This window comes from Cnephaeus nilssonii (genome assembly GCF_951640355.1).
Source record: "Cnephaeus nilssonii genome assembly, chromosome: 19".
Lineage (NCBI taxonomy): Eukaryota > Metazoa > Chordata > Mammalia > Chiroptera > Vespertilionidae > Cnephaeus > Cnephaeus nilssonii.
In genome coordinates, this window is record NC_137090.1 from 14,536,277 (window position 1) to 14,560,107 (window position 23,831).

The 23,831-nt window shown below is 56.0% G+C and overlaps 2 protein-coding genes across 7 annotated transcripts; one reads left to right on the forward strand and one right to left on the reverse strand.

Moving 5' to 3' along the window:
* The first annotated feature begins 9,584 nt into the window (after positions 1-9,584).
* Positions 9,585-13,918, forward strand: SLC25A39 (solute carrier family 25 member 39). Of its 2 annotated transcripts, none has more exons than XM_079798501.1 (12): positions 9,585-9,743; positions 10,619-10,718; positions 10,838-10,897; positions 11,019-11,063; positions 11,310-11,440; positions 11,795-11,862; positions 11,995-12,119; positions 12,298-12,471; positions 12,805-12,914; positions 13,089-13,170; positions 13,251-13,331; positions 13,415-13,918. In XM_079798501.1, the coding sequence occupies exons 2-12, from the start codon at positions 10,634-10,636 to the stop codon at positions 13,528-13,530; spliced, it is 1,077 nt and encodes a 358-aa protein (XP_079654627.1). In that variant the 5' UTR covers positions 9,585-9,743; positions 10,619-10,633; the 3' UTR covers positions 13,531-13,918. The 2 variants fall into 2 exon arrangements, with proteins under 2 accessions (XP_079654627.1, XP_079654628.1); XM_079798502.1 differs by having other exon boundaries at positions 11,331-11,440.
* A 66-nt stretch (positions 13,919-13,984) lies between these two features.
* Positions 13,985-23,485, reverse strand: RUNDC3A (RUN domain containing 3A). 5 transcript variants are annotated; one of them, XM_079798499.1, is made up of 11 exons: positions 23,366-23,485; positions 19,651-19,766; positions 19,151-19,284; positions 18,892-18,977; positions 18,069-18,158; positions 17,874-17,954; positions 17,535-17,700; positions 17,276-17,433; positions 16,347-16,484; positions 16,114-16,220; positions 13,985-15,170 (listed from the first exon to the last, which is right to left on the reverse strand). In XM_079798499.1, exons 1-11 carry the CDS (start codon positions 23,470-23,472, stop codon positions 15,028-15,030), a joined length of 1,326 nt encoding a protein of 441 aa, XP_079654625.1. In that variant the 5' UTR covers positions 23,473-23,485; the 3' UTR covers positions 13,985-15,027. The 5 variants fall into 5 exon arrangements, with proteins under 5 accessions (XP_079654625.1, XP_079654624.1, XP_079654623.1 ...); XM_079798498.1 differs by having other exon boundaries at positions 19,151-19,287; XM_079798497.1 differs by having other exon boundaries at positions 17,874-18,158.
* Between the last annotated feature and the right edge of the window lie 346 nt (positions 23,486-23,831).

Sequence of the window (23,831 nt, forward strand, 5' to 3'; positions counted from 1 at the left end):
GCGTTGCTGGTCAACTCCAGAAGTTGGAGCCCAGCTTTTGTCCAGGGCAGCAGCCGAGGGGGGGGGGGGGCGCCTCAGAAGGGGAAGGACCGCTTGGGTTGTGGGCACTACGAGTTGATCCTTGGAGCTCGGACTTGAATGAGCTGAATCGGGACGTTTTGCACGCCTGCCCTGTACACATCCCTGAGTTCTTACGACAACACCACAGGCCTCGCCGGTTTGGCTCCGCGGATAGAGCGTTGGTCTGCAGACCAAAGGGTCCCGGGTTCCACTCCAGTCAAGGGCATGTGGTTCGGTTGCAGGCTCCTTCCTGGCCCGGCCCCTGGTCAGGCCTATGCAAAAGGCAACCAATCGATGTATTTCTCTCACATTGACATTTCTCTCTGTCTTTCCCTCTCTCTTCTGAGTATCAGTGGACGGGTGAGGATTACAAAACAAAACAAAATACTGCTCAATATTATCTCCGTTTCACAGAGGTAGGAGACACTGAGGGTCTTATCTCCCAGCTACTAAGCAATAGTGTTGGTAACTGAGCCCAAGTGGGTCAGGCGCCCTGGCTTTTGCCCACAACGCCAGCCCCCACCGAATACTGACAACAGCTCAGTTCGATCTCCCTCCCAGCCCACCTTGAGCTTTCCTGGCCCTTCTCCATGCCGGCTCCCCACAGGCCAGGAGATATCCGCTCCAGGATTCAGTCTCCTCATCTGTAAAATGGGTACAAAGTAACTCCCACAGGCCCGCTACACGGTCATGTGAGAGTCAAATGGGATGATGAAAGGGGAGAGACCTTGTGAACTGGCACATTAAAAAAGGGAGGAGCCCTAGCCGGTTTGGCTTCGGGGTTAGAGTGTTAGCCTGAGGACTGAAGGGCCGCGAGTTCGATTCCGGTCAAGGGCACATACCCCGGTTGCAGGCTCATCCTCTGCCCTGGTCTGGGCGTGTGCGGGAGGCAACCAAAGGGTTTTCTCTGTCTCTCCCCCTCCCTCCCACTCCCTCTAAAAATCAATGGAAAAATATCCTCGGGTGAGGATTAACAAAAAAGAAAGAAAAAAGGGAGGAGTTTTTTAGGACATTAAAGGGGTGTTTCTCTTGCTAATCTGATAATTTGTCTCTGGAACACTGGACCAGGGCTGAGGTGAGGAGACTGCTCTCCCCACCCAGCTCTGAGAGGTCAAGTCAGAGTCACCGCCTGGGGCCGAGGAGAAGCAGCTGCAGGGAGGGTGGGAGAGGAGGGAACCGCCCACCGGACACCCTTTCCCATCACACATCTCATCCTTCTAAACCAGAGGCGGGGGGATGTCCGGCCCTCGGGCCCTGTGAGGCCCTCCACCGTGTGTGGCCTGTGAAATCATGTGGTCTGGCCTGGAGCCAAGGCATTAGGGGTGAGTTAATTAAATGTTTGACACATAGCAGGCTAATTTTTAAGTTGATAATTTTGTATGGCCCCCGAATGATGTTGGATGATATAAATATCCAAATGGGCCCTAACCGGTTTGGCTCAGTGGCTAGACTCTAGCCGCTAGAGCATCAGCCTGCGGACTCAAAGGTCCCAGGTTTGATTCCTGTGCAGGAGGCAGCTGATCGATGTTTCTCTCTCATCGAAGTTTCTAACTCTCTATCCTTCTCCCTTCCTCTCTGTAAAAAATCAATAAAATACATTTAAAATAAATACATACATACATACATACATACATATCCAAATGGCCTTTGGCAGAAAAAAGGTTCCCCACTCCTGGTCTAAACCTAAAGCTCTCAGCAGTCCTGGGAGGGAAGTAGGACCAGAAGTATTATTATTTTTTATTTTAGAGATGATGAAACCAAGGTCCAGAAAGGAGACCAGTTCCCCCAATGAGTCAGCAGGGAGATCTGTACTCACACGCACTTCAGGAGACTTCAACTCAGTCTCTTATCTTAGGGTGAGCTACTTGCTGGTTTACTGATATCTGTGTTTTTAAGAAGCGGATCCTGCTAATGTCTAAGATTCACACTGTGCCAGGTTCTGTGCTAAGCTCTCCTGTAATCTCGAACACAACCTTGCCAGGTAAGTGCAGTGTTATCCCTGTCTTACAGTGAAAGGACTCAGACTCAGGGAAGTTAAGCAACTTCACTGAGGTCATGCGGTTAAATAGACATGAAGCCAGGAATAGAATCCAGCTCTGAGTTTGCAGCCATCACAATATTTTTTCCACGTAAATCACTGTGACATCCGGCCCCTCATCTGAGCACTTCCTTTCATCCCCCTGGCCTTCACCTTGGGTTAATCTCCAGCAGCGTCCCCTGACCCCCGAGGTCTCCCTTGTTTGAGGCCCTCTCAGGCCTTCTCTATCACTGACCTGTCCTGCTGCCCTCACAGGTGTCACCGCTGTCTACGATGGCCTGGTTTGCTCATTTGCTGGTGTCTCCTGCACTGGAAAGTGTGAGCAGGGACCTGTGTGGCTTCTTCGCTGCTGTCGCCAAGTTTCTACAACGGTATCTGGCACACCATCAAACACATGAAAATTAAAAAGCAAAGAGAGAGAGAGAAATGCTCAATAAATCAAAGGAGAGAGCGCGAGGCAGAGAGAGGGCTGGCCAAGGCTTTGGTCCAGGCCCAGCGGGGCTGGCTCCTCCTCGGTTGGGATCACGGTGACCGGGGCTCAGTCTTGGCATGGTCACACTGGTCAGGTGGCCGACATCCTCCAGGCAGCCTTGGTCAAACTGACAAGCAGAAACTGCATCCCCCAGAGGCAAGGACAGGACATGGGACTAGAGAGTGCTGGGTGAGCCCACAGTCCTTTTTGAGGATCTTATATGCTCTCCTTCAATACATTTTCAGAAATTAAATTCAAAGACAATATATTTTTCATATGGACAATGCTTTAGACATCTTATAAACTTCAGATAGTGTGTAATATGTATACATGTAATATACTGTGTAAAGTATTTTTCACACAATATACTGTACAAAGTAATATAGAGGAAAAACAGAAAGTAATGTGGGCTAAAATGAGATGTATTTCTGTGTGTGAAAGCTCAGGCTGCGCTCGCTGAGAGGACAGAAGCTTGCGAGTGCACACGAGTCACTGGGGTTGGAAAACCAGAGCCAGAAATGGAGACTCGGGCTGGAGTGTCATGTGAGCAACTCGGCTGGTGCGGGCCAGGTGGCCCCAGGGACACCACTTTCTAAAACTGTGAATGAGCCGTGATAAAGTGTTCTTTTTTTAAAAATAATGTATTTCTTTATTGATTTCAGAGAGGAAGGGAGAAGGAGAGATAGAAACATCAATGATGAGAGAGAATCATTGATTGGCTGCCTCCTGCACGCCCCCTACTGGGGATCAAGCCCGCAACCCAGGCATGTGCCCTTGGCCAGAATTGAACCTGGGACCCCTCAGTCCACAGACTGACGCTCTATCCACGGAGCCAAGCCGGCTAGGGCCGTGATAAAGTTTTAATGGACACAAAGTCAAATCTTCCCCAGGGTTGCATGGTAGTTTTACTCCTGGAAAATTCAATGTACTTCAAAAACATTCAGAAAAGATGTGGGTGGCCTGGCCAGTGTGGCTCAGTGGTGGAGCATTGACCCCTGAACCAGGGTGTCACAATTCGATTCCTGGTTCGATCCCCAGTAGAAGGCAGCCAATTAATGATCCTCTCTCATCATTGATGTTCCTCTCTCTCTCTCTCTCTCTCTCTCCCTTCCCCTGTCTCTAAAATCAATAAGAACATACACAAAACGAAAGCAAAACCAAAAAATGATGTGGGTGAAATAGACCTAGTTTCCAGGTCAGGGAATGAACAGCTTTCTCACCTGTGTAATTGTCCAGAGAGACAGGGGAAAGTTGAGAGGTGTGCGGGACAATTCCTTCATGTGTCAGACTGTCCTACCCATTGTAGGGTATTTAGCACACCTGTCCTGCCATCTGTCAAAATCCAGGGGCCCCAATCTCTTGACCACTACAAACAAACCTCATCAATGCTCAAAATGTCCCCTAGGGGGCGGTAGCGCCCCGGTCGAGAACAGCTGCCTGGCACCTTCTCGGGCGCTCTGCTTTTGAACTTAACTCTGCCTTGGAGATGGTTTTACTTCATGATGTGGAGAGCTGCATCCCTTTCAGACCGCGTGGAATTCCATAGCATGCTGCTGTTACAAACCAGGCTGCACCGAAAAGGTCATTTCGCACATGCGGAAGCCGAGGGGTGGAGGAATTCCGAGAAGCAGCATTTGGGCAGTCGCAATTTTGATAGTTGTGGCCAGAAACTGCCTCCCCTGGGGGCAGGTAGTGAGAGAGCTGGTCCAGAGCTCTGGGAGTCAGCCTGGAGTGGGGGTGGGGTGTCAACTCCAGAAAATCTTAGCCAGGATCCTTCCCCTCCGAGGGTCACCTCCTCAGACCACACCCAGGGTCCCCCTAGGAAAGCCTTGGGTGTCCAGAAACTCCCTAACTCACCTTCTCAGACCACGGGTGAAGGGAAGGAGGAGGCCTTCCCCTAGACAGGTTTATCCTGGCTATTATGTTATTTCTTTCCTTTCACCTTCAAAAAGAGACAGCTTCTTGCTCTTCTGATTCTGTAAGTAATGCAGGGTGGGGCAGAAGCAAGCTTACAGTAGTGAGTACAAGAAACAGAGTTTATTCTTATTTTTAATGCATTTTTTATTGATTTCAGAGGGGAAGGGAGAGGGAGAGAGAGATAGAAACATCAATGCTGAGAGAGAATCATTGATCAGCTCCCTTTTGCACACCTCGCACTGGGGATTGAGCCCGCAACCTGGGCACATGCCCCCGGCTGGAATCGAACCTGGGACCCCTCAGTCCCCAGGCCGACGCTCTGTCCACTGAGCTTAACCAGCTAGGGCGAGTTTATTCTTGTATTACTTATTAACTTTTGTATTACTTTCCATATGAACGACTTTGAAACCTACTTTTGCCACACCCTGTATGTCTGTATTTCAGAGGAGGAAATCCTCCTTCCCACCAACTTTTTATTTTGAAAAACCTTAAAAACTTCAGAAAAAGTGTGCAAGAATGGCACAAGAAGCGTCTATGTACCCCTTCACCCGGACTGCCCAGTTCACATGTTGCCACATGGGCATTATCTCGTGTGGTTTTTTCTGAACCATTTGGGACTAAGTTGCTGACACTCAGCCCTAAACATTTCAGCGTGCATTTCCTAAGAACAAGGGTGTTCTACAAAACCACAGCACGGCGATAAGAAATTTAACGTTGATAAAGCAGTGTCTACTGCACAGGCCTCATTCCGTTTTCTCTAGTTGTCCCAGTAAAGTCTTCTATAACTCCTCCCCCTCCCTGCCCTCAGGGTTCAAAGACCTGCCGTGGCATTTAGCTGTGAGCCTGGGTTTGGATTCCTCCTCTGGGGCTCAGTGGTCCCCAAACCCTTGGCCCTGCCCCCAGGAAGGCAGCACTAGGTGGAGACAGTGCTGGCCCTGAGCTCAGAGGTGTTGGTGGGAGCCACAGGAGGGGCCGGAGCCTTACTTCAGCCCCATCAACATTTTCCTAGGCCTTGAAGATGCAACCTGGGGGGCGGGGGATATTGCCTCTGCCCCAGGGCTGGCCTGGAAGAATTCAGCCTCACAATAAACTACTTTCTGTTTGTGTTGCTCTCCCAGTGCTAGGCAAGGACTGTCCCTCAGTCCCCACTAGAACCCCTGGGGCTGGTACCATTTTCCCCCTTTTGGCAGCTGAAAGGAGTTTCTGTTTTTCCATCTGATGAGGAAGCCAGTGATGGCCACGTGGGGCCACATGATAACTCTGGAAGGACCACTGGGTGTGACCTGCGGCCAAGTCAGCCAGGGCAGTGGCCGCCTCCTCCTCAGGCTCCAGGCTTGCTCCTCTGGGCGGCAAGTCTAGCCAAGGCTCTGGAGGTTCACGGGGGTCTCAAGGCTCCGGCTGCACCCTGCAGCCACCATGATCATCCCTGGGAAATGCCTTCACGGGCTGGTGATATCTCCTGTAACCCCTCCCTCGCCCTGAACTCAGGGCTCAATCGAAGGCGCGACTTGGCGTTCAGCTGTGAGCACAGGTTTGGATTTTTCCTCTTGGGCTCAGTAACCTCTCCCGCCTGCCACCGCACTGTGCTTTCGTCACACCAGTGACTTCCCAAGGTTGCTCAGCCCCAAAGCATTTACCTGTGGGGGAAGGCAGGGACGTGATCTGCTCCGCTCCGGGCCCCTGACAGGGGCCACAGAACTGTGTGTTGAGTCTTCACGTGGCTTTTACAGACATGACGTTAGCCAAGAGTGTGTAAGTTAGGCGGGACCGGGGACATCATTTCTATTTTCAGATGAGGAAACTGAGATGCAGCAACAAATCTCAAAGGCATCCTATTGCAAGAAGAAACCCAGAAATGAAGTGCGAGTGCCTCATTCTACTCTGGGGGAGGCCGGCTCAGAGGTCACTAGGTTTGATTCCTGGCTCTGCTACTTTACAGCTGTGTGAACTTGAATCTGGGAAGGAAGGGGTATAAGGAGTGATACCTGTCTGTACCTGCATTTGGAGGTAGACGTAGGACCAGAAACAGAACCTGGTTGCTCTAAAGACCCTTTCCTGAACTTTCCGTGCCACAGGTTCTGGGAAGCAATCAATAATAATAAAAATAATAGTCATTGAGTGCTTGCCACCTGCCAGACAATGGTCTTACATTTTACAGCTATTAATCCATTAAATCCTCACATAATTCCTGTGAGGTAGGTGCATTATTATCCCCATCAGCTCGTTTTGTAAATGGGGAAAGTAAGGCTTAGAGGCGTTAAGATACTTGCCAGAGGTCACACAGCTGCTGCAGGAGGAAATTGGAGCCAGGTTCTTGCCTCCCCGGTGCTCTGATCTTGAAGCAGACAAATGGTGCTGCCAGACACACGCTGGGCCAGGTGTACCGGTAAATAATGCGGATTTTTTTCAATGGATGGAGTTACACATATGTTGATATACCGTATATGCGATTTGATATGTATGCTATTTTGTTGTATTGACAACAAGCTTCAAAACTTCATATGTCAAATTTTCTGAAGGTGTTAACATCATACCAGTAGATATTTTTATGGTTAAAAATTTTGAATTTCGTGCAAAAAAGGAGCATTTGCGGGAAGTTTTAATTCATTACTTTATTTTGAAGAAAAGTGCTGCTGAAAGTTATCGTATACTTTGGGAAGCTTATGGTGAACATGCTCCATCTCAGGATACTTGTGATCGCTGGTTTAAACGCTTTGAAAGTGATGATTTCGATGTGAAAGACAAAGAACGTCCAGGTCGATTTGAACCACGCTTTGACTGTAAAACGACCAGAATGGGCCAGAAGACACGGCGAAGTAATTTTGCTTCATGAGGACGCACCATCACCCACTTCAAAACTAGTTAAAGGCACGTTAAAAGATCTTGTCTGGGAAGTATTAACCCACCCGCTGTATTCACCAGACCTTGCTCCTTCAGATTACCACTTGTTCCGATCGATGGCACACGCACTTTCCGAGCAGCACTTCAAAACGTACGAAGTGGAAAATTGGGTCTCTGAATGGTTTGCCTCAAAACAAGAAAAGTTCTATTGGGACGGTATCCACAAATTACCTGGAAGATGGAGGAAATGTGTAGCTAGCAATGGACATTACTTTGAATAAAGCACTTTTGATGTTTCTCTTGAAATTATCGTGTTTTCTTTGATTACAAAAGCCGCATTATTAACCAGTTTGCCTGGTATTTCTTGGCGTTCTTGGGGCCTGAGGCCTGAGTAGATGAAACAGATGAACAGGTCACTGGGTTGAGAATGAGCTGCTCTGGACTCAGGTGGGTGGCAGTTTGAATTCTGGCTCTTTCACTTGAGTGGCTTTTGGTGCCATTTGACCTCTGAGGTCTCCGGGTTTTCCATTTGTAAAATGAGAAATTGCATGAGAGAAACCTGGGTTCTGCTTCACACTAGAGTCATTACACGAAAGAACCTCAGTTTCCTCCTCTGTAAAATGGGGAGAGTAATCTCTCGGCTGATGGTTGTGTAACTAACTGTTTTGAGGCTGTAAAGGACCTTAGTAGAAGCTGGGTTTTCACCTGAACCAACAGTTCATAAAATGATTTTGTGTTATTTCAGACCTCAGCTTGGTTTGGGAAGGAAATGGAAAGGGTGCCGCCCTACGGCCCTTTATTTTATTTTACTTTATTTATTTCATATTTTATTTATTTACATATATTTTCCCCTCCGGCCCTTTAGAGGAGCGGCCACTTCACCAGTCACAGATTGCGTTCTCCACGCCCACAGATTCGGGCTTCCCAGCAGTGGGAAATCGCAAAGCCTTTTCTCAGGGAAAGCTCATGGTTGGCCCTTTGGGATCCACGTGCTAACCTCGCGTGCGCCGGCTAGCTGCGCAGCTTCTCGGTCTTGACCCGACCATTTCTGGGAGGCAATTTACGTCAAAGTCACGGCCAACCCTTCTTAAAGGCACAGTCTCTCACCCCGTGTTCGGTGTGTAGTGTTTTCTTGTTTTGTTTTGTTTTGTTTTGTTAGAACAAACTATCAGGCTGCACAAAAGTTTTAAAGACGAGGCAGGTGGTGGAGCTGGCCGGGGAGAGAAATGTGTCTCCCTGAGAAGTGGGATCAGAGACGTAGGCGTAAGATTTAAGCCCATCTGCCACCCCGCGAGGCAGGGTAACCTGGCCGCTTCCAATCCCGAGCTCTTAACTTGGAGCCTCAGTTTCACCAGCTGTAAAATGGGGTGAATAATAACCTACGTAAAATGGGGTGAATAATAACCTACTTCTAAAAGATTTGAGACTTAGAAGATAAAACGGTGTGAGCCCAGGCTGGTGTGGCTCAGTGGATAGAGCATCAGCCTGCGGACTGGAAGGGTCCCAGGTTCGATTCCAGTCAAGGGCACATGTCTGGGTTGCGGGCTCGATTCCCAGTGGAGGGCGTGCAGGAGGCAGCCGATCAATGATTCTCTCTCATATTGATGTTTCTCTCTCTCTCTCCCTCTCCCTTCCTCTCTGAAATCAATAAAAATATATTAAAACAACAACAACAACAACGGTGTGAGAGTAACCAATGTCGGTCCTCTTCTACCTTATTCATCCTCTCTTGTCCGAGGCCCAGAGCGGGGTTGAAATGCCCAAGGTCACGCGGAGGTGGGGACAGAGCCCAGGTTGAACCAGGGGCTCCCCGCTTCCGGACCAGCCTTTTTCTCTCTGTCCATTTGGAGCTGAGTCTCAATCTGTCCAATGGGATGATGCTAGCTGATTCCCGTCTGATGCGGTCCCCGTGAGGTTGTAAAAACCCAGCCCTGCGGGCAAATGCTTGCCATCCCTCTCCGATTGTCCGCGGCTTTGGAACTGATTCAAACCCCCCCGCCGCCCCGCTTCCCCGCCGCCGCGCGGACTGAGCCCCTGAGGAGGGGAGAGTGCATTCACGCTGCCTGGCGAGTTATTGCGGGTGTGGGGTTCCCGGTGCAGCGCTCGGCCGGAGGACCCGTTGTGGGGGTGCTGGGCTCGCGGACCCGGCAGGGTACCAGCTGCTCGGGGAGAAGGGCTCCGCTGGTTCCCAGGAGGCCTCGAGTGGGCGGGGCCGGCGTCACTCCGGGTGTGCCACCGGTCGGCCCGTGGGGGCGGGGCCTCGCGGCGAGGTACGGGGGGCGGGGCGGGCCCGGCGGCCTTCCTCGTCGGCCTTGGAGCGAGGCGAACGCGCGCGGACCCCGCACCGGTCGCGGACCCGCCATGGGCCCGCCCGACCCCGGGCTCCGCGCCGCGCGAGTACCATCCTAAAGCCAGGTGGGCGGGGCGGGGCCGGGTCTGCGGGCCCGGCTAGGGGTGGAGGCCGGAGTGGGGTCTCCGGGGGTCCCCAGCAGCCTGAACCGGGGCTGGGCTGGGGGCGCGGAGTCGCGGGCCGTTGCGTCGACCAAGTTGGCTTCGCCGGGAGTGGGGTCGGGACCGGGAGTGTCGCCGAGGGGCGAGAACAGACCCTGGCTCCCCTTTCCTGCTTCTCGCTCTCTCGGCCGAGTCTCCCGGCCTGTGATTTTGCGGGGAGAGAGCAGAGGGATTGTCCTCATCCTCGCCCCACGCCTAGCCTTCCCGGCCTGGGATGGGGTGCGGGGAAGGGCCGGCGCCCGGCCTGCAGTCGGGAGAGAGCGGGTTTGCTTACACAGGCCCTGCACTGCCCGGTCCCCCCCTCTCCGCTCGGTGACCCGTGGCTCGCAGGTGCCCGCCTCGGGGCTGGGGCTGTAAGAGAGGGGCGCCGGGGCGGGGGGGGGGGGGGGTGTTGGCTACGGCGTTTTGATCTTTGGGGCGCTGGGGCCAACCCGGCCCTGGCTGAGGAGGTGCCCAGGAGCCTGCGTGGTGAGGGCGAGTGAGCACTTGGCAGCGGGCCACTCACTGCTGCCCATTAACTAACCGGTGACTATCCCGGTTTCCTGGTGGCTCCCAGAGTGACCTTGAGCAGGTCACCTCAGCTCCCCGAGCCTCAGTCTCCCCATAGGCCCAGTGGAGACGGCAGTAAGGGCCTTCAAAGGCTCTTGTGATGATCCCTGGAACTCACAGTCGGGGAGTGAACGGGGTGAGCGGCGAGAGTCAAGTCCGGAAGCGCCTCCGCTTTCTCAGCCACTGATTTCTGTTTTGTGAGCTGGAACTCGTGGAGCTCTGTTTTTCAGAATTGAAGCTACACGATGGCTGATCAGGACCCTGGGGGCATCAGCCCCCTCCAGCAGATGGTGGCCTCAGGTGCCGGGGCTGTGGTCACCTCCATCTTCAGTAAGACCTGGGGAGTGGGGGGCGGGGCGGGCGGGCCAGAGACTGGAAGTGTCTTGGTCCTGGAGGAGGTGTCAGGAGTGGAGCTTGAAAGGAGTCTTCAGGCCTGCCCTCTCCCCTAGTGACCCCCCTGGACGTGGTGAAGGTCCGCCTGCAGTCTCAACGGCCCTCCGTGACCAGCGGTGAGTGTCCAGCCCTGGAGCCGGTAAGGGGGGGTGGTGTCCGCGCAAAAGGATCTCCTAGAGATGGGATCCCTGGGGGAGGGGGGGCTCTCCTGACTTGAGGGGCTACCTTGTATTTTAGAACTGATGCCTCCCTCCAGACCCTGGAGCCTCTCTTACACCAAATGTGAGTGCCCCTAGCCACAGGGAGCCGTGAGGGTCAGGGGAGGGAGTGCCCCAGCCTCCCCAGGCCACCTGGGAGCCTGGCAGCCATGGACCGGCATTGCTTCCAGGTCCTCCCAGCCAGCCCTCTGTCCTGCGCAGGACTACCCACCTGAGGACCCCAGCCTCTGCTGGCCCTCCCGGGACGGGCTCACCACCTCCCCGCAGGGTTCCAGGGCCATGGCCTTCATTGTCCCCTCCCCTTCCCCAGTGCCCTCTCTCCGACCCACAGGGAAGTGCCTCCTCTACTGCAATGGTGTCCTGGAGCCCCTGTACCTGTGCCCAAACGGTGCCCGCTGTGCCACCTGGTTCCAGGACCCCACTCGCTTCACTGGCACTATGGTGAGGAGCAGCCGTCCCTCAGCTGGGTCTGGCAGAATTCCTGAGGGGTAGATGGCTGGGCAGCAGGCCCAGGAAAGAAGGACTATAGCAAAGCACGTTGGGGCGGCCAGTTCGGTTTGGGAAAGGCTCCCTGAGGAGGTAGTGCCCTCCGTGTGGTTTTGAAGGGTGAACAGGAGTCCACCTGGAGCCAAGTGGGGACTGGCATGTGAAGACCTGAGGGGCTGCCCTCCCAGCAGGACCCAGGGCTGCGGGCAGAGGCGAGGGCATCGGGTTAGGGCTCAGCCGGGGCCAGCCCCTTCACAGGTCTCTTTCATGTTCATCCTTCCTGCTCGGGGCTGATGTCCTCTTGGCCAGGATGCCTTTGTGAAGATTGTGAGACACGAGGGCACCAGGACCCTGTGGAGTGGCCTCCCAGCCACCCTGTGAGTCCCCCGTCCTGCATGCTGTCTTCCCTTAAGCCCTGCTGACCTCTTGCTCCCCTGTTGGCTGGCTGGCTGGGACAGGGCAGGCCTGGGGGGTTGGAAGTCCCAGCTAACGTCTCTTCACACCCCCAGGGTGATGACTGTGCCAGCAACCGCCATCTACTTCACGGCCTATGACCAACTCAAGGCCTTCCTGTGTGGTCGAGCCCTGACCTCTGACTTCTATGCACCCATGGTGGCTGGTGCATTGGCCCGCTGTGAGCACAGCCCTGGGCCCTTGATCTCCCTTTGGCCCCAGCTCTGCCTGAGCTCAGTCCTAGCTCCCAGCTTCACTCTCTGCCCACTTAGGGGTGGGGAGATGTCTTGGGCTCCCAGACCCTGGGGCACACTGCCATTAGGACCTGTGAGCTGATCCCTCCCCATTGTTCCCCACAGTGGGCACCGTGACTGTGATCAGCCCCCTGGAACTGGTACGGACAAAGCTGCAGGCTCAGCACGTGTCATACCGGGAGTTGGGTGCCTGTGTCCGAACCTCCGTAGCTCAGGGCGGCTGGCGCTCGCTGTGGCTGGGCTGGGGCCCCACTGCTCTTCGGGATGTGCCCTTTTCAGGTAGGCACCAGGGGTGAGGGGATATGGGGTCAGGGGGCCCTCGGATGATGCACGAGAGGTCTACGGCCAAGTCCCAGCTTTGATACTACTGACCTTGAAGTCAAGTAACTTCTCTGAGCCCTATCTCATCTGAAATGGGCTCAGTGTACAGGGTATTTGCTCAGGTTTTCACGAGATAATTCCTGCAGAGAAGCTGTTACAGAAACTGTAGTGTAGCAAACAGGCCTCTTACTGGGAGGGAGCGGTTGTCATGGGATAGGTCAGTGGAAGAGGGTGGTGTGGGGCCCACCTTCTGCCTTCCCCATCTCTAATGAGTGTATCTTGTGCCCCAAGCCCTGTATTGGTTCAACTATGAGCTGGTAAAGAGCTGGCTGAGTGGGCGCAGGCCAAAGGACCAGACATCAGTGGGCATCAGCTTTGTGGCTGGTGGCGTCTCAGGAACGGTGAGTTCACTGGGCTGGGGGTGAGGCTGGCAGAGGTGTCCTTGACGGCAGTGCAGGAGCTGCCTGTCGAGAAGCAAGCTCACCCTCCCTGGTGCGAAGGCTCGCAGACTCTGGCTGGGTGCAAGGAATGGGGGTCCCGGGAATGGAGATGAAGCCTCCCCCTCCCCCTGCTAGGTGGCTGCCATCCTGACTCTACCCTTCGATGTGGTGAAGACCCAACGCCAGGTTGCGCTGGGAGCCGAGGAGGCTGTGAGAGGTGAGGGGTTTGGCTGGCGTCGTGTGGGGGCAGGTGGGGGTCCAAGTGGGGTTTTACAGGGTTATGCCTTTTGTCTGCAGTGTCACCTGTGCACGCCGACTCCACCTGGCTGCTGCTGCGGAGGATCCGGGCCGAGTCCGGCACCAGGGGACTCTTTGCAGGTGAGTGTCTGTGTCCAGGCCCTGGTGAGGTTGGGGCCCCCTGGGACCCAGCCTCTGACCGCAGCCTGGCCCTCCCACTGCAGGCTTCCTCCCAAGGATCATCAAGGCCGCCCCCTCCTGTGCCATCATGATCAGCACGTATGAGCTGGGCAAAAGCTTCTTTCAGAGGCTCAACCTGGAACAGCCTCTGAGCCAGTGAGAGGAGCGAGGGGATGCGGGCCCCACCTCTTCCTTGGATGGTGTGGGGCAGGAGTCTGAGCCAAGTGCCTTGTCCTCAGGGGAGGGGCCTCATTTTTCCCTCTCAGCTCAGCCCCAAGGGTACCAGCCCATCCGTTGGGCCTGCCCAGGCCCCCATCAGACAGTTTTCTTCCTGCTGGTCCTCATCCCAAGCCCCAAGGATAATCACTTTTCCACCCAACCCCCCAAGTTCAAGACCAAATCTGTTCACTCTTTCCTCCCCCTGCCCTCTCGCCCATTTTCCTGTGTTTGTTGTAGCTGGGCCTGCCCCCAAGGCCCACAGAACCCTGGACCTGGCCAGTCTGAACCCACTGCTGTTAATTCATTGAGTGTAAAGATGATGAATTTTTCTCCAGTGTCTGTGTCTACAGGGGCAGGGGGCATTGGGGTTGGGGGAAGCGGGACTTGGTGATTTGCATAGAGGAGGCCTGGAAGGGATCTTGGTGGGTATAGGTTTCGGCTGCCTGGGTGGTGCTCATGTAAAGGACTCCCCAGTTTAGTGAGGACCCAGAGTTGGGGTCAACAAGCAACCTTGATAGTGTTAGGGCCAGGGTAGAGGATGGTGAGGCATCTCCCCAAGGGCACACTTAAATGTGACAGGAGGGAGGGTTGCTTCACTGCCAGGCTTTGGCCTAATGGGAGGGTCTGCAACTTTGGGCCAAAGCTGAATAGTGCAGGATGATGGAGAAGGGCCCTCCCAGGCCTTGCCTCCTCCATCCTGCCCACCCCCCACGACGTTCATTCTCTTCTCTGCCTGGAGTTGAGCAAGTTCTTAGAGTGTCAGGTTGAAGGGGTATTTATGTGTCTTGGTCCTGCTCTGGGTGGACGAATACTCAGGATGCTTCATACACAAGTCACCCACTCCTGAACTATTCGGACCCGCCTGCTCCCACAGGGCGCACGCTGATTCTGTGGTGCAGCATCATGTTGTGGGCCCAGCACTGGCTCTGCCATATCCTGCCGACCTCAGGACAGGGTCCTGTCCCCACCCCCACAGACAAGGCTTCCCTCAGTCCTCTGGTTTTTATTTGCCTGATCCCCTCAGAGCCCCTGCACTGGGGGCCGAGGAAGAAGTGACTCCAGGGAATGAATACAGGACAGACAGGAGAGGGAGGGGAGATGAAGGTGTGAGGCTGGGCCACCAGCTCCTGAGGAGGGTGCGGAAGATGGTGAAGAGTCCCAGGAGGGAGCAGCAGGCATCGGAGTCGCCAGAAGAATGGAACAAGCTTCCCCAAGGACTTGCTGTGGCCTTGGAGACCCCACCTTCCTACCCAACCGGCTTCCCTTGGTAACCCTGCTTCCTTGGGCAGGAAGCTAAAACCAGAAGCAAAAGGTTTCGTTCCCAAGAGACCCCTGGCTGGGTGGGCAGCGTTCTCTGGCAGGTGCCTGGATTGGGGGACTCAGGAAAGGCGGCAGGTGTCTATGCCCTGGCAGGTGGGGCTGGCACAACCCACACTGTTCAGCTGGGGCTCAGTGCTGGGCTGCCCTCAGGACTGTCGCTCACCAGGCACTCGTTGGATTTGAAGCTCGCCAGGGACTTGCAGCTGGGGATGGAGGCCAGGGAGCCGCAGAGGCCCAGCATGGAGGGCGTGGGGTCCTTCCCTGGGGAGAGAGGGTGGGTGAGGCCAGGCCAACCAGTCTGCAGGGGTCGGGGCCTTGGGATCGGATCAGACCACCCCCCACCAGGAGACGCCTCATTTCTGCAGCATCTGCCATTTCCATGAACCTTGTTAAGCACCTGCCTGTGCCATGCACAGCACAGGGAACACTATTGTAATCGTCAGTTGATGTTTCTGTCTCCCCGAGGTTCATCCGCTCTCTGTCCATTTATTAAACACACAGCACGTGTTCTGTTCCAAGCACTGGGGATACAGAGAACCGACTAGACACAATCCCTGCCCTCAAGGAGCTCACAGTCTGGTGGGGAGACAGACACATGGACAATCACAAACAGTGTGGCAGGGTCACATGTTCATAGCCTGCCTGGTCTCGAGATCTAGGGTCATCCAGTACAGTGGTTTTTAGAAAAGACATGACATCCAGGCACCGGGAAAGCTAGGGTGGGAAACCAAGATGAAGCCATGGGAAGGGCAACACAAAATGCATGCATTGAAGTCCTGGGCATTCGCTTGAAGGGAGCCACTAATTTGGCTCAGAGCTTCCTGGCAGCCAAAGAAAAGGGGAAACAAGGGTCAGGCACGTGGTTCACAGAGTGCATGAGATATGAGCAAATGGGGCAAAGACCTCCCCGAGCATTTGAACCCCTTGAGGATGTCTTAACAAAAAGCCATTAAGCCCTCACCACATGCCAAACGTGATCACTGGTCAGCATCCCCTCTTTACAGATGAGAAGGCTCACCAGAGGAGGCCCAGCTGGGGTTTGCACTAGGGGCTGCCCTACGCCCCAAACCAAGCTCTTCATCGCGGTGCTAACCTCTCCGCAAGGGCTGAGTTCAAGGGAATTGACCAGGGCCTGACTACAAGCCCCCAGGCCTGGCCTGAGCCCTTCCTGGAGGCATGCTGGGTGCTGCATGGGGGCGCTCACCGATGGGGCCCCAGGGCTCCTCATCCTGCTTGCCCTCTCCCAGGCGCTGGGAGTCCGAGCTCAGACTGGCTTCAGCTGACAGCCGCTCCGTGCTCATGAAACTGTGTCTGTGACAGAGCAGAGAGCTGGGGTATGGGCAGAGGCTTACCGCACCCCCCCCCCCATGCCACCCGTGCCCCTCATCCCTCGGAGGGACCAGCACGCAGGCCCGAGCTGAGCCTAGCTGTGCTTACCTCCGGTACAGCTTGGGGTTGCTGACACCCTCAGCCCCATTGAGCGTTCCCAGGGATGGCCATTGGTTGACCAGGGACGTGGTGAGCTCCTTGGAACCCTGGACTAGGGGAGCGTGGTCGCCAGGGATCAGACCTGTCCTGGGATGGGGAGGTGGGGGTCAGGCTGGCTGGGAGAGGGAACAGAAGTAGGGAAGGGAGTCTCAGCGAGGGGGAGGGGTTAGGGTTGGAACCTGGGTGGCAGAAATGGGGACCGAATGTTGAGGATCAGTGGGGCCTATTCTAGAAGCCAGTGGAGTACTGGGGGTCAGAGAAGTGACAAGGATTGTGCCCTCAGGTTGGGGGCTGGAGGGAGTAGAGGGTGTCGTGGGAGTCAGGCGAATGGTGTAGGAATCCTGAAATGTAATTAGTGGTTTGGGGGGTGGAGGGGCGAGCTTGGGAATCATGCTGGGAGGTCATAGGATGATGAAAGGTTTAGTGGGTAAATATCAGGGATGGGTAGGAGGTCAGGGGTCACCATGGGTGATGACAGTCAGTGGGCGGATGTAGCACATCAGAGGGAATAATTCAATGACGTTGAAGGTCGCTGAGTAACAGGTCCTTGTGAGTAATGTTAGGGCCCCTGGAATAATGTTGGATGGATGGCCATTCTAGCTGATGTCGGGTAATTGAAATGAAGTGGGGACGGGTTTTTGGAAGGGTCCCAGGATCTTAGTTGAGGATAACGTAGAAGGTTCCTGGGGAGATTTCAGGGTAGAGGGGATGGGGTCAGTGGTTTGATGCTGGTGGTTGGTTGAGTTGGATGCAGGTATCAGGAAAGGTGAGGTTGGAGTCAGTGGGGGCGATGGGGGGGGGGGGTTCCCTGGGGTGATGTGTTCGGGGTGGAGGCGGTGGGGGGAGGCTGGGTCAGGGGTCAGGGCGGCAACGCTCACAGCTGCTCCTGCAGCTCCAGGATCACGCCTTCCAGCTCCCGCTTTTCGCGTTGGTTCTGCGCCGCCGCCTCCTCCAGCTGCAGCTGCAGCCGCCGGTTCTCCGCCTCCAGGTCCTTCAGCTGCGACTCCCGCAGACGCACCAGCTCCTCCAGGTAGCCCTGCGGAGCTCCGGTGAGCCCGGACGGAGAGGAGGGTCCCAGCCCCGCCCGCCCCCCACCCCCCTGCCCAGCTGCCTGTCGCCGCGCTGCGCAGCGCACACCTTCTGCGCGTAGACGATGCGAAACTTCTGTTCCATCTTGTGCCACTTGCTGTACCAGCTGTCCTCGTCCGTGACGAGCGGCAGGTACGGGTGCTCCGGAGAGTTGTCCTCGCTGGTGCTGCTCTCGGCGCTGTGCCGCTCCTCCTCATCCGTCAGGTAGTCGTAGCTTGCGGGGTGAGGGGTGTGGGGCGGGGGCAGTGGGCACCGCAGGCTTGCCCGTGCATCCCTCGCTGCCCCTTGGACTGGGGGCCGCGGTGCCTGCCCCCTGCCCCCATCCCCGTCCCTTGTCCCTCCGGGCCGGGATCTGCCCGTGCCCGCCGCAGCCATCCAGCTCCTCACCTCTGGGTGAACTTCAGGTAGGGCGTGTAGTCGATGACCACGGGCGTCTTCCCATCCAGCACTTCACCCTTTAGGCAGAAGCTGAGAACAGAACCCACAGGGAAGGGGGTGGGGATGAGGGGATGGGGTGTACATTCTGAGTGGGGACACCCCACCACAACCACCACCGCACTGGCACTGACACCTAGGCCCCACCTGAAGTCTATGGCGCTCAGTCCTATCAGCATCCCAGTGAGGACCGTGGCCTCCTCCCGCAGCATGATGGCTCCTGAGTCATAGAAACGTCTGTGGAGAGTGGTGGTGGTGGAGGGACGTATGGTGCAGCATCCTCCCTGGAGCCCACGTCCCTCAGGATCTCTCTTGTTGGTTTACTACAAACCTTTCTTAGAGGAAGGAGTATCTGCTTCCTGCTCATCCCTCAGGTGTGGGTCTTGTCTCCCTCAGACCGGGGCCCACTGGGAATAGCACCTGTGTCTCCCACCTATTAGAACGTGTGTCCCCTGAGAACAGACTCTCCTCAATCTCCTGAGCTACCCGTTTCCCACCAAGTACTGAGTCACCAGATCCTTAAAAGGAGGAAACACACCATTCCCCACTGGCACAACTTGCCTGTGATCCTGCCCCTGCCTTGGACACAGTGCGGAGAATGAAGCTCCCATGCTGGGACTCTGCAGTCCCAACAGGTAGGGCTGTGTTGTAGGACATGGAACAAGGCCAACAAGTAAAATGACACATAGTTGAGACTTGTCCAGATGTGTGTCTAAATGTAGAGATGTGTGAGTCTGGTGATGGGGGATAATTAATTTTATTTGGAAGAGGTGATGATGGTGCCCAAGGTGTGTATCCTAACTGCAGGCTAGGCTGACCTGTGGACAGACTGGGAGAGAGGGAAACTAGGTGCATGCTGGGAGTTGTAGTCCAGATATGAAAGGTTGCTGCAGGAAGTTAAGGATCAAGTATGTTTAGGTAATGGACATAGACACTGGGACTTGTGGTCTGAGCTGACAGAGGGTCTGACCTGGTGGTCCGGGTGTCCCGCAGGGCTGTGGTGATGTATTCCGACATGCGCTTCTCCATCAGTGCTACTCGGATCCAGGCCCGGCCCTGGAAAGCATGCTCACCTTTACTGAAGGGACTCGTGTGCACCACTGGGCCTGGACCTCCTGTGGCTGTTCTCCCCATTACCCATGGCAGGGCGAGCACCAAGGAGCAGGCACTTCCCCGATATCCAGAGCGTGGAGAAGCTGCCCTGGTCCTGCCCATCGCAAGCCGCTCACCTTGGCTCGGGCTGTGCTGATGTTCTCCATGTTCTCGATGCTGCTCACACAGTTGTTGGGCACTTTGCTGCAGGCCAGCCGGATATAGTCCCAGAAGCCCCGCTGCCCATCTGAGCTGAACCAGCTCACTGGACCTGCTGGGGCACAGGCTGAGCCAGGGCAGGGAGGGGGCTCAGCGAGACAAGGGAGTTTAGAGAGGGCCCATGTAATGGGTCACATACATGCATAAGTGTCAGTCACGCACATACATAGTGCCTGCCCCAAACATATGGGCACACACATGCATGTACACAAAGGGCACATCCATATAACTGCATGTCCAGAAGACCCCTTCCCCTCTTCCTAACTCTGTGCATGAGTTGCTGTACATAGACCAGAATTGGGACCAGGGTCGGTGATGGGGTTCAGAAAGCCACAGAGTAGATCCGAGTGGAGTGGCTGGGAGCTAAAGGATGGGGGTTGGGAGGGCTGGGCACTGAGGAACAGGAACCTGGGCCCACCTTTGAAACGGTGGCTGAGGATCTGCTCTAAGATGGCTGCAAAATTCACAAACTCCTCGGATGAGTCATCGATGGGCTCTGCCGTGTACTTCTCCAGCAGTGTTTTCACAGAGAACCTGGGTGGAGGGCAGGGAGAAGGGGCAGGGGGCGTCGGGTGAGAAGACAGGGTGATGGTGGCGGGGGAAGGGCATCAGGCAAAGAGAGGGACAAAGGGCAGAGCAGAGGTCATGAAGAGCATGGATGTAGCGGGTGGCAGAGGGAAAGAGGGTGGGAGACAGGTGAGAACAGAGTGACCATGGAGGTGCTGTGACATGGGAGTGCTAGGGCAGCAGGTGGGAGACTGATTGACATAGAGGGTGACAGGAAGGGTGACAGCCAGAGAAAGGAAGCTTTGGGAACAAGGTATGAGAGGGGATGAAACAATAGGTAGCAAGTCCAGGCACCTAGAGCCGGAGGCTGCCCCAGAGCCCCTCCCTGCCCACCCTTTGGAGTGGCCTTCTCTACGTATGTGTGTTGGGGGTCACCTAGGAGTTAGAAGCTGGTTTGTACCCCTGCACTGTGCTGTCTTCTGCTTTTGCTGGCATAACCTTTAGTACCTTCTGGAGTGGGGGGTCACCTGTGCCAGGGCTTGTGCGTTGGCACTGAAAACATGGGGTGTGGGTATGCATGGTGACCAGGTGGGCTCTCAGCACACCAAGGCCCCCCTGTCCCCTTTTCCTTCCCAGCTTAGCCGCCCACACACCAGCTGCCCAGAACCAGGAGGTGCAGAGCTGGGCTGGGGGAGGTGCGGCGTGTGGGCCTGACAGACAGGCTGGGTGGGAGGGAGCCTTGGCTGCAGATCTGCGGAAGGGGCCGTGGGGGCCCTGACACCTGGCTCCTCAGAGAAGAAGGCAGTCAGGGGAAGCCACTGGAGCTGAGGGACTGGAGCCCAGCAGCCCCCATCCCTCCCCGCAGTCCTGCTTGAAGCCTCAGCTCCCTCTGCATTCCCTACTCCTAACCCTGCAATCTCCACCCGCCATGCTGCCATGTGTGGGGCAGGGCTGAGGGCACGGGTCCCAACATCCCATTATTGCCCTGTTGTGGGTGGCAGAGCAGATACAGGGGTTGCTTGAAACTGTCCTTCCCCCCCCCCTAAGCTTATCAAGACCTATAATTGGCCAAGCACTATTCTTTGCAGTGTCATCTCTATCACAGTCCTGGGAAATAGTTCCTCTGATCATCAACATCATCCCCAGTTCACATATAAGGTAACTGAGGGTCCAAGTGGTCGACTGATCTATTCAGAGTCACATCACAGAGCTTCTGAGGATTGAAGTAAGCATGTCTGATTCCAAAGCCCTTGCTCTTTCTGCTATATCTTGGTCCCCTGGTGGCTGTCAAATTCCCAAGAACCTGAGCAGCCCCTGCCTCCTCTGCCCTCTGTCCTCCGCTCTATGCCCCAGCCCTGGGGCACTGGCCTCCTTGGCTCGCAGGCCAGTGGCACAGCTGAGTCCACAGACCTTCCTTCCTTCCCTTTAGAATTGGTCTGGCTTGAGATCAGAGCCAGGTCTGTGTTGGGGTTGCACTAGGGGGAGGCAGCCTGGTGGACTCAAGTCCTGTTTCCTCGTGATACCCATGTGGCTTTGGACAAGTCATTTCCTCTCTGAGGCCCATAGTCTCAGGTGCAAACAGGAACAGTATTATCTGCCTCATTACATTTTGGTTCAGATCCCAGATAGGACTAGCAGGTGATTGTAATCCTGAGGTGATGAGAGGCTGGGCCATTAATGGGAAGGTTGGGCCTGCCAGAAGGAGCCTGTGTTTAGGGTATTATCTGGGCTTCATTATGCAGCCCCCCCACACCCTGATGATTTCTGATCATCTGGGTCAGACCACAGTGGGGGCCTGGGGCTGGTTTCAGCATTGCAGCATCTGTCCTCAGGGGTGCTGCAGGGATGGTCATCGCCCCCGGGAGCTCCACGGTGTGCTCCCCGTTAGGAGGTGCAGTGGCTGCTGCAGGTTGCCATGGAGACAGGGAGGCCAGGGCCCAGGGGAGACCTCAGCTTGCTAAAGGGACGTGTTCTGGGAGCTGGAGGCAAACCATGTGACAGTGATGAGGCAGCAGAGGCCCGAGGGGTTTCTTAGCCTTTGTCATGCCCCTGATTCTCCCCAAACTCTATCTCTCACACCGCAGCTCTCAGCCCACTTTCAATCCACCAGAACCTCTGCTCCTGCAGCCTAGGCCAAGGAGAGGTCCCCCTTCCCCACACACTCAAGAGACCCAGCTGTCCGGGCCGGCAAGAGAAAGAAGAGGAACCTAGGAGGTCACGAGGGAGGAGAGGGACAGGAAGGGTGTCATCAGGACAGGGCTGTTGTGTGCCAGGCATTGGGCTAGACTCCTACATGCATTATGTCATTACCATTCCTTGGTGTGGCTGCTATATCTATAATGGGGGTGATGAGGCACCCAAGACCCGGAATGAGTCGAAGACTTCACCAAAGTTGCACAGCTAATAACTGATGGAGCAAGAGCTTGAACCTAGGACCACTGGCCCCAAAGGCAGGAATCTTGGTTTTACACCACACGGGCAGAAGTAGAGGAGTGAGGGTGGAGGCAGAGGTCTACACTCTGTACTCATCCCTTCCATAACATCTCAGGCGTCTTTTCAGAGGCCTGACGTGCTGGGCACTGTGCGAGGGATCTAGTGGTGTGAGACAGGCGCAGCGTGGTTGGGTGTGTGCCCAGGAACCTGGGAGGAGCTATAGGACACAGTAGCCCGGGCATCAGGTGGGCACTGATTCCTGTGTACAGGCAGGTGGAGCTGGCAAGGGGAACCAGCTGAGATGCGCTGGAAGCTCCCTGCCCTCAGAGGTGGAACGGGGTGGGGGAGCAGGGAGACTGCAGGTGAAGGCAGCTGACATGGGATCCTGGAAGGAGAGGTGAGTGTAGGTGAGGGCTGAGGTAGAGAGGCGGAGCTAATGGCATTCCTGGCTTCAGGGCAGCCAGGGAGGGGGAGTCTCTGCAGGGCTGAAGTGGGAAGGTTCACTGGGCCCGAAGAAAGCAGGGGAGTCTTCTCAACACGGCTCAGGGCCAACGGGCCTGCCTCCCGATCTCCTCCCCCTGAACCAAGGAGACCCAGGTTTCTGCGGCCCGGCCTCAGCCCTTCCCATGGCAAGGGCAGCACCCCTCACCCTTCGCTGGATGAATTCAGGGTCTTGGCCCACAGGCCCTGCTGACTGCCTCAGGTCCAAGCTGCCCAGAGAAGGAGGGCACCATTTCTGCTTCGGGATCTGAGCACTGGGAAATCTCCCAGAAAAGCCCCACTCCCGAGAGGCGAGGCTATTGGTAGGAATGAGGGTATGCTTGGAGGGCAGTGACCTCCTATCACTGCCTCCCTGTCCTCAGCAAGGGAGCCAACCATCACCACCCCTCCCCCTCACGCACAGTGTCACTTCCTGGTTCTCACAGGAAGCTGCAGTACCAATTAAACACCCCCACCCTCCAGGCCTCGGGATGGCATAGGCCTGGCTTGGCCCAGAAGGGTAGGAACCAGACCTCCAAACCCCTCCCCGGTCTGGGCCTCAGAGGACAGTGGACTCGCTCCTCTTAACCCTGTGCCACCTTCCTTTTCTCCGCGGCTGCTGTGCATCCCCCCGCAGGCAGGCTCATCCAGGTTCCCAAAGCCGTCCCGACCCCTCTCCCGACCGCACCACCCCGCCCGCCAGCGGAGCCCACCTGCACACGGTAATCAGGTTCCTGCGCTCCACGGCCACGTTGCGGGAAGACGCTTTCTTGGAGGACAGTCCCAGAGCCATGGTGGTCAGGACAAAGCTCGCTTCCATCCAGATGTGCAGCCCCTGCCGCCGCTGCCAGCTGCCCCTGACCCCGCCCGGCACCCCGGCCTCCCCGCCGGATCACGGCTGGGCCTTCTGCCCATCGGGGCCCCTCGACCCCTCTACGGCCATCCCCCGGCCACTGCGCGGGTGCCCGGCCCTAGGCTCCCTCCCCAGGCGGCGATTCGGGAGCAAAACAAGGCCGGGGAGGGAGCTCTCCGAGGTGCTGAGCCGGGGCCCGTCACCCCCTCCTCTAGCCGTCTGCCCCCCCACCTCGGCCAGTGACGTCACGACCCTTGGGCTCCGCCCCCCGGCAGGCCAGGGACCAATCCACAGAGGATGCAGGATTTCGTGGGGGAGGGGAGAGG